This window comes from Salvelinus alpinus, chromosome 27 (assembly GCF_045679555.1).
Source record: "Salvelinus alpinus chromosome 27, SLU_Salpinus.1, whole genome shotgun sequence".
NCBI classification, from domain to species: domain Eukaryota; kingdom Metazoa; phylum Chordata; class Actinopteri; order Salmoniformes; family Salmonidae; genus Salvelinus; species Salvelinus alpinus.
The window spans coordinates 30413167-30422930 of record NC_092112.1 but is presented as its reverse complement, the minus strand read 5'-3'; the positions used below and the strand labels follow the sequence as shown (position 1 = coordinate 30422930).

Here is a 9764-nt window from a genome sequence, read left to right as displayed (position 1 = left end):
CCCACCCACTGCGGAGCCAGGCCCAGCCAATCAGAATTAGATATCCCCATAAAAGGGCTTTATTACAGACAGAAGTGTGAAGATCCTGGGCTGGTGTGGTTACACGTGGTCTGCGGTTGTGAGACCAGTTGGATGTACTGCCAAATTCTCTAAAATGATGTTGGTGGCAGAGAAATTAACATGAAATTATCTGGAAACAGCTCTGTTTGACATTCCTGCAATCAGCATGCCAATTGCACACTGCCTCAAATCTTGAGACATCTGTGGCATTGTGTTGTGTGACAAAACAGCACATTTTAGTGGCCTTTTATTGCCCCCAGCACAAGCTGCACCTGTGTAATGATCATGCAGTTTAACCAGCTTCTTGATATGTCACACCTGTCTGGTGGATGGATTATCTTGGCAAAGGAGAAATGCTCACTAACAGGGATGTAAACAAAATTGTGCACATGGAAAATTTCTAGGATCTTTTATGTCAGCTCATGAAACCAACACCTCACATTTTTGTTCAGTAATATATTGCCTCGCTGCATGGCTGTGACACACATTTCTGCCACAGGTGGCACCCAAAGTACTGAAGTGAATAGAACCAGAGCTTGTTCAGACGGCGCATCACTTATCTTTAATTTAACACCTGCAGTTGTTAGTACAATACGGTTTGTTTACTGTGTAAGACAATGGCAAAATGAGAACGGAAAATTTGTAGAATTATGTAAATATTTTTTATTTCGCCTGTTAATATAGCTAACACTGCTGGTAGTTAAAAATAGCAGCACAATACAGTACTTCTAAAAAAAGGTATAATGCAGTTTTCTAATCTTGAAACAATAGTTTCTCCATTAATACAAATGTACACAAATGGTGAATTGAAGTGTGTTCCCTTTCATTTGACTAACAACAGTTGGTTCATTAAACACAACTCATCTCAAGAAGCAGTGTCTAATGCCAGACAAAACAAATGATGGCACGCTTGTCAACTTTCACAAGGTTGGGTTATGGGAATATGCCTATGATTAGATTGAGCAGTTCATTTCAGTCAATATGAAAGTGCATGCACTATGCCTGTTTCTGTTACAGGAATCACGGACGCAAGCAGAATCTTTGATCTGAAAGACATTGGTTGTCTTTGTAAAATTTTCTAAGCCATCAAATAGGGAAACCCAATTGTTAACAATCAATTTGTTAGGAATCATCAAAAAAATTAAGGGCAGCTTCATTATTCAAAAGTAAAACAGATTAATCTATTCAAAACCTTAAACAGAAGCGCACTGCAAATCTCAACAGGAGAAGAATAAACAAAATACAATCATACAGCAGAGGGGCACAAAGGGAGTAAATAAAACGACAAATGCACCCATTTCCATCTGGACTGTACATCCACAAACAATGCAGCGGTAACACATCACGGACAACTATAACCCGACAACCACCGTATTTCAAATTCATCCTGCGTTAACATATCACAATACATGATATAAAATGCAGACTACATTAACACCACATGCTACGGTTAAATATGCATTGTAAAGAAGAGGTCTGATAACAGTTAAGTTATAATAAGGAGTTGTATGAAATAATAAATCCATACACTAGGCACAATCTGTATCGAGGAACTACCGATAATAGGAGTTTAAAAAAGTCTAAGTAAACATGTCAGAAAACAAAAAAGTTATAAATCTTATTAAAATAATAAGACACATTAAAAGTTGGCTAAGATGATCTCATAGTTACAGTTGAAACACAGACTACACATCCCAGGACCAATGCAGAATGCATTTCTATCTGAACGTTCTGTAACGTTGCACCCTCCTGAACGGACCACTGATCTGAAGTCAGGTGATCAAACCGAACTAGAGGATGCTCCTGGGTCGCTTGGCAGCTTCAGGGTGGGTCTCGATGATACTGGGTCTCTGCAGTGCCCATTGGTCAACGTTGTGTTTCTGGCCCTCAGGCTCCTCTGTCTCTGATCCGCTGCTGGAGCTGCCACTGCTGCTACTGCTGGAATGGTCACTGCCAGTGAAGTCATAGCAGTCCTTCTCCTTCCCTCTCCCCTTCCCCCTCCTCTTCCCCTCTGCTGCCTCAGGGTTGACCTGCAGGGCCGGCTCGGGCACCGCTGGTGGGGGTCCCATCTGCATGTCCTGCCAGGGCTCTAGGATGGGGGTGAAGACATGGAGGGTCTGCTGCTGGAGCTGGTCAGTGGGGTCATTCACAGTGCTGTGCACCTTGGGCTTGGTCTTCAGGACCTTATCAAAGTTCTTGGATTTTGAGGTCACCACAAACCAGTCCTAAGAAAACACAGGACAAAGGAAATTAGTATAGTATGCCACCAAAAAGCACTATAACATGAATTTTTGCAGTACTTTATTCATATGGCAAAACAGTATACATTAATATAATACAGTAGGTCATCATGGTGGTTAAAAGTCTAAAACAAATACATTTCTGACCTGGGAGTGGACAGAGTTGATGTGGTACTTCACCCCACTCTCTGAGTTGAACTCTTTCTTACAGATCAGGCATTTGTATTTCCCTGCTTCAAAGTCCCCCTGCATAATGAGAAAAAAGATTTGGTTGAATTAGATGCTTAATAATGGATTCAATTCCTGTGCATACATCAGATTTTTATGCTGAAGAATTGACTCAGTTTCAGCTGAAATAACTTTCCCTGTCTTCTGGATACGTTGCAGTACTTGGAAGTGAAAGACAGCAGAGCAGTGAGAGTAAATCTATTCCATACCCTTCCACAGAGCCCAAGGTGAGCCTTCAGTCCAGACACACTGGTGTAGACCGAGCCGCAGCCCTGAGGGAAACCAGAAAGTTTCCTAGTCACATTATAACACAAGTATAGTACAGTGAGCAACATCTCAACTATACGCAACATGGGATAAAAGATCATTTTAAAAACGATGGGTCGTACCACGTTTGGGCACTGCACTTTTTTTTGCAGCTTCACTTCGTTTTTCCACTTCCGAAGGACCTCCTGACTGAAGGCAGGCAGCCCTGGGCGGGCATATCTCAGCTGTGGAACCCAACAGAAAAATAATGGTTAATCTGGAGGTCAATGTATACACAGGAATAGATACAGTACATGAGCACAGATGTAGGACCATCTTAGTGTTGAAGTGTCCTCACCTTGTTATCGTCTGGGACAAGGTCTCCGATGACCTTCCTCTTGGGCCACTCCTTGGCCAGCTCGTCGTTAGCAATCTCCTGTAGGTGGAAAAAGGCCACCTGGGCTGACATGCGTTTGACCCGGCCGCTGGGTGTCCTCTCAAGGTTGGGCTCTCTCTGGGCCTTCACCTCCTCCTCCTCTGCATTCTGAGGCACCTGTGGGGGAGAGGGAGACAGCTGTCTATCATCGCCCATTCAAGAGAAGCTCAAATAATTTAGAGGAGGAGAAATTAGCTATAAAAAAGAGACCAAGGAATGGGGTGCTCTGGGAAATTGAGTGGGTGGATATACAGAGAAATATTTGTGACATTGAAGTTGCCAGAATGTAACTGCTACTGATTGTGAGCACAATGGCATGTTGTGCGATGGAATGTCACCCAGTGAATTGTAACCTTGAAAGACTGTCTTATTAGTTAGTGGACAAGTGTATAGTGTAAAACAGGACTCCCCAACGGGTAGCTCCCAGGACGAATTTGGCGCACGGGTGGTTTTATTTGACCCCACCAAGTTCTGGATTGTTGGACATAAAAACACAGTAAAAACACAAGGAAATCAGCTTCAATTGATTATAATTTTGGAAATCTGTTCCCAAGTATTCCCACGCAAAATAGAGAGATGTGATCATATACAAATGTAAGCAAGGTATAAAATGTTTGTTTTCTTCAAATATTATATCTGTTTCTGATTATTGTGGTCAATTTGCGGTCTATAAATTATTTGTCATTTTGTTTCCCCCCCACCCCTGAACCTTGTTGAAGATCCCTGCTGTAAAGGCAGTGCAATATAGCGAACTCACTGGTGCGTGCTCCGACTTGAGGTGGTACTCCAGGCCTGCCTTGGACTTGTAGACCTTGCCACAGTGTTGGCAGTTGAGAAGCAGCTTCTCCAGCTCAGACTCCTCTTTCCCACATTTCTTCATGTGGTACAGGTAACCCATGATGCTGGTGAAACTACCAGTGCAGCCCTGTAATGTAACACAGTCCTTTAGAGTGAAACACATCTATAGTTCCCATGTACCAACGATGTAGACTATGAAATCCCAGACCTACAGCACCAGTCAAAAGTTTGGACACACCTACTCATTCCAGGGTTCTTCTTTATTTTTTACTATTTTCTACTTTGTAGAATAAAAGTGAAGACATCAAAACTATGAAATAACACATATGGAATCATGTGGCAACCAAAAAAGTGTTAAAGAAATGAAAATATATTTTGTATATTAGATTCTTCAAAGTAGCCACACTTTGCTTTGATGACAGCTTTGCACACACTTGGCATTCTCTCAACCAGCTTCATGAGGAAGTCACCTGGAATGCATTTCAATTAAAACAGGTGTGCCTTGTTAAAAAGTTAACTTAATGCGTGTGCGCCAATCAGTTGTGTTGTGACAAGGTAGGGGTTGTATACAGAAGATAACCCTATTTTGGTAAAAGACCAAGTCCATATTATGGCAAGATCAGCTCAAATAAGCAAAGAGAAACGACAATCTATCATTACTTTAAGAAATAAAGGTCAGTCAATGTGGAAAAGTGCAGTCGCAAAAACCATCAAGAACTATGATGAGACTGGCTCTCACGAGGCCCGCCACAGGAAAGGAAGACCCAGAGTTATCTCTGACGCAGAGGATAAGTTCAGTAGAGTTACCAGCCTCAGAAATTGCAGTCCAAATAAATGCTTCACAGAGTTCAAGTAACAGACACATCTCAACGTCAACTGTTCAGAGGATACTGCGTGAATCAGGCCTTCATGGTCGAATTGCTGCGTAGAAACCACCACTAAAGGACACCAATAAGAAGAAGACTTGCTTGGTCCAAGAAACATGAGCAATGGACATTAGACTGGTGGTCTGACGAGTACAAATTTTTGATTTTTGGTTGAAACCGGCGTGTCTTTGTGAGACGCAGAGTAGGTGAACGGATGATCTCAGCATGTGTGGTTCCCACCGTGAAGCATGGCGGAGGAGGTGTGATGGTGCTTTGCTGATGACACTATCTGTGATTTATTTAGAATTCAAGGCACACTTAACCAGCATGGCTACCACAGCCTTCTGCAGCGATAGGCCATCCCATCTGGTTTGCGCTTAGTGGGACTATCATTTGTTTTTCAACAGGGAAATGACCAAACACACCTCCAGGCTGTGTAATGGCTATTTGACCAATAAGGAGAGTGATGGAGTGCTGCATCAGATGACCTGGCCTCCACAATCACCCGACCTCAACCAAATTGAGATGGTTCGGGATGAGTTGGACCGTAGAGTGAAGGAAAAGTAGCCAACAAGTGCTCAGCATATGTGGGAACTCCTTCAAGATTGTTGGAAAAGCATTCCAGGTGAAGCTGGTTGAGAGAATGCCAAGAGAGTGCAAAGCTGTCATCGAGGCAAAGGGTGGCTACTTTGATGAATCTAAAATAGAAAATATATTTGTTTAACATTTTTTTGGTTACAAAATGATTCCATATGTGTTATTACATAGTTTTGATGTCTTCACTATTATTCTACAATGTAGAAAATAGTAAAGACAAAGAAAAAACCTTGAATGAGTAGGTGTGTCCAAACCTTTGACTGGTACTGTATGTCAGAACATTGTTAATGTGAGAGGCTGCTCAGACTGCTTTGGGAGACAACCAACAATGGTTAATGTGACATCTGTACTGGAATTTCAGATACAGACGCCATCAAGGAATCATACCTCTTTCGAGCATTTTAATTTGCCCATCCTTTTCAGCACCTTCCTCAATTTTTCCTTCATGGACTGGTCATCCAGGCCATTTATGTCATCTGGTGAGGGCTGGAAAAACAAGACAGTTAACACCAATGTCAACATGAAACACACCAAAACCAGCATCAGATGGGAGAATGGCCTTACCAGGTTATTGTGGTCTGCCATGATGTGGTACTTCATTCCCGTGGAAGACTTCAGTTGTTTCCCGCATTGCTGACACGTGAAGGGATGCTACAAGGAACACATTAGTATTTTTTGAGATTCAGTTGAACCAAGTGCAACATGGGAGGCTGTTATTGTGAGTACGGCACAGACACACACCAATCGGCAGCTCTCCATATGTTTCTTCAGTCCATCCACAGTCTTCCTGCTCACACTTTTACACTTGGGGCACGTGACTCGCCCTTTGCCCAGGATCATCAGCTGCCACCTCTCTTCTTGACTTCCTGTTCCACACAGGAAGTGGAGTGTTTTTGTTATTGTACAAGTGGAATAAGGAACAATACCTACCATTACAATGCAATTACCAAAGTATTACGTAACATTGTTAATACAACATGGTTACTAAAGTAATTACAGTGTTATTACACAGGTTTAGGATGAACTAATGTAAAGTGTTGCCAGGGATTGAATCTATGGTGATATTTGATTTGCTAATCCTTTGTCCTCTCACCTGGGGGGTAGACTGGGGGTTCCTTCTTGGTTGTGAAGGTGAAGACTTTAGATTTCTCTTCCTCGGTAGGCTCTGCTGGGTGACTGTTCTGGATAGCTACACCTCCAACAGAGTGACTTCTATGAACATGTTCACCTACAACAGAGTAACTGCTCTGGACAAGTTCACCTCCAATAGGGTAACTACTCTGGAGATGTCCACATCCAATAGAATGATTGCACTGGACATGCCCACCTCCAAGCAAGTGACCGCTTTGGACATGGCTATGGGCATGTCCACCTCCTACCAAGTGACTGCTGTCAAAATGGCTATGGGCATGTCCACCTCCTACCAAGTGACCGCTGTCGACATGGCTATGGGCATGTCTACCTCCTACCAAGTGACTGCTGTCGACATGGCTATGGGCATGTCTACCTCCTACCAAGTGACCACTGTCGACATGGCTATGGGCATGTCTACCTCCTACCAAGTGACCACTGTCGACATGGCTATGGGCATGTCTACCTCCTACCAAGTGACCACTGTCGACATGGCTATGGGCATGTCTACCTCCTACCAAGTGACCGCTGTCGACATGGCTATGGGCATGTCCACCTCCAACCAATTGACCGCTGTCGACATGGCTATGGGCATGTCCACCTCCAACCGAGTGACCGCTGTCGACATGGCTATGGGCATGTCCACCTCCAACCGAGTGACTGCTGTAGACATTGCTATGCCCAACTCCCACTGAGTGACCACTATGGACATGGCTATGAACATGCCCACCTCCAACAGGAACTGGAACTGCATCAAAGGAAACATTCAACATGAACTATAACTTGAATACCTGTTTATAAGAGAAAGGGTCAGAGGACAAGAAAGTGATGGTTGCAACATAACTACCTGACTGTCTCACTTCTTGAGGGAAATTTGTAACAGAAGGTGTGCTGTTGTTGTCCATCTCCACTCTCCGCATTTTCTTAATCGCAAAATCGGAGGGCAGGTGTGGTTCTTGACCCCGGCCCTGGGCCCTGCTTGTGTCTGGGGCCTGGTTGGGCCAGCAGTCCTTAGCCACCAGCCTGTGAGGCAGTCTGGCAGAGGGTGGTGGAGGAGGAGGCAGCTCACCGTTGGCTACAGCCAGGCTGGAAGACACCACGGAGCAGCAGGACGTCTCGCTGGTTGAATCCTCCACACCAGAACCCAGAGAGACATTCTGCAGATCCTCATACCTAGACAGTGACACACAGCACCAAACTCACATGACAACAACTACTCTGGTCAGCTTTTGCACAGAGAAAATTGTGCACAAGCACAGACTATTTCCCAGATCAAATGCCTCTATCACCTATACACTTTGAACTTGTGGAGATCTGAGAATATTGGACAGGTAGGAGTCAGTGATGGGAAGGAAAACATACAGCAATGGGCAATTAAAATAAAGGAAACTCACAGTGGGCCCATTGACCTTTTTCTGCCATATGATCTTTTCATCTTTTGGGTTGCCTGGGCATGGGGGTCATCATTCTATAATATTCAAGTACAGAACTGTAAAGAAGAGATCCAGTGTCCTACAGGACCTTAGAAGGTTTATTGTGAACACTGCACTAAGGACCATCATATGTTGATGTAGAAGTGCTTAATGCTAAATCATTTCTAGATCCTCATGATGGTTATTTTAGTTTTCATGTTGAGTACTGGAATAGTGCACCCATACTTGTAAGAACTCTCATAATGGCCAAGTAGAACTGAAAGAAAAGACTGTTACTGTGTATATATTCTTACCTTAGGTGGAACAACAATCATGCTCATCACACTCATATCTGGCATCTTCTGGATAGCTGTTGGATTATGGTCACATTTTCATTAGTTCATCTCTTTCCTTACAAAACACTAATGAAGGAGCATTTCCAAGACATTCTGCATGGAATACAGAAATGGAGACCAAACATGCAATAATAATGATGATGATTCAAGACATTTGCAACTGGCCAGAGATACATGTGGACATAATGTAATTTATCAATACTCTAACGTTTGCTCAGTAAACTGACAAGTTGTCAATCATCTAGTGACAGTTTAGTGACATTTACCTGGTAGTGGAACACCACTTTTTTGTTTAGGCTGTGAAGCCTTCCTCTTCCTTGGCACATATGATGGTGACATGCTTCCTTGTGTGTGATGATGAAGTTGATGATGATCCATGATTGCAGTTGACCTGGCCGATCAGTACTGCAACACATAACACAACACCAGGCCTGAATTCTTCTATGACATAGTCCATCAATAGACATCATCACTATCACATAATTGATAAAAGGGCTTTCATATTATTTCGTCTGGGGAACATGTATTCTGTTAGTAATTTGATGTCCACATTAAGAAGAATCACGTGGCATACCAAACCTTATATGAACACAGGATTAGCCCGCGTGTGAATACAAAGGTAGGCCTAATATGAACTCATTGGTTCTGTTTTGTTCAGTGCAGCAGTGTACCTTACTCGAGCAGTGTTACTAAAGCCACAGCCACCATCATTTTCCACGAATAGCCACACAAAAAAGGGGAACGCTTGCTTTGCAGTGACGTTGCAGCAAATCTACACTCTGGATGCTGATATAATGTAAACTTTCTAACCGTGCACTACACGCGCTCAAACAACTTGGCTATAATTTAATTGTTTGATATATTTAAACGTTACATTGTGAAACGTCTACCCGTACCGCACACTCCTTAGCAAGGTTAGCTGCCATTCCTTCCTGTTTTAGTCCCCCTCTGTCATTTCCCCCCGACAACGATCCGCCTAACCACTCGTTGGATTCGGTTATTTGAATAGAAAGACCATCAAATGGTTATGCTGAAATTTTTAACAGGATATCTAATTAAAAATAATGCTACGACAAACCCTATAGTATCAATTGTCCATATTGCATACCCACTTTGGGATTACTTCATTCCCGAAACGCCCTCTTAGTGGAGACAACAAATGAGATTCCCATCTCATTCACTACGACTGTAAAAGGGGCGGTTACTTACAGCCATCCAGTACGAACAGGTTTTGTTGAGCAGAACGCAAAACAGAATCCAGATCAGTTATGTCTTCATATTACCTTACGATGGCTCCGCCTCCTAGTAGTATTCTACCTGATGCAGACATAGCAGCTGGATGTAGGCAAAAAAAATATGAAAACTAAAATGAGTTTTTTGGTCTTAATTTAAGG

At 43.1% G+C, this 9764-nt stretch overlaps 1 protein-coding gene across 5 annotated transcripts; it reads right to left on the bottom strand.

The window, feature by feature from the left end:
- Positions 1–699: 699 nt before the first annotated feature.
- Positions 700–9603, bottom strand: LOC139556345 (uncharacterized). 5 transcript variants are annotated; one of them, XM_071370207.1, is made up of 15 exons: positions 9483–9603; positions 8637–8775; positions 8329–8384; positions 7997–8070; positions 7450–7775; positions 6565–7350; positions 6213–6337; positions 6036–6122; positions 5859–5957; positions 3968–4135; positions 3133–3327; positions 2918–3019; positions 2738–2800; positions 2448–2546; positions 700–2285 (listed from the first exon to the last, which is right to left on the bottom strand). In XM_071370207.1, the coding sequence occupies exons 2-15, from the start codon at positions 8746–8748 to the stop codon at positions 1851–1853; spliced, it is 2727 nt and encodes a 908-aa protein (XP_071226308.1). In that variant the 5' UTR covers positions 8749–8775; positions 9483–9603; the 3' UTR covers positions 700–1850. The 5 variants fall into 5 exon arrangements, with proteins under 5 accessions (XP_071226308.1, XP_071226309.1, XP_071226306.1 ...); XM_071370208.1 differs by having other exon boundaries at positions 9479–9561; XM_071370205.1 differs by lacking the exon at positions 9483–9603 and adding an exon at positions 9042–9472.
- Between the last annotated feature and the right edge of the window lie 161 nt (positions 9604–9764).

Coding starts and splice junctions, on each gene's coding strand:
- LOC139556345 (XM_071370207.1), bottom strand. CDS start 8,748: ATGGATCATCATCAACTTCATCATCACACACAAGGAAGCATGTCACCA. Junction 2,801..2,917: donor AAGTGCAGTGCCCAAACGTG/GTACGACCCATC, acceptor GGTTTCCCTCAG/GGCTGCGGCTCGGTCTACAC. Junction 2,547..2,737: donor ACCTTGGGCTCTGTGGAAGG/GTATGGAATAGA, acceptor CTCATTATGCAG/GGGGACTTTGAAGCAGGGAA.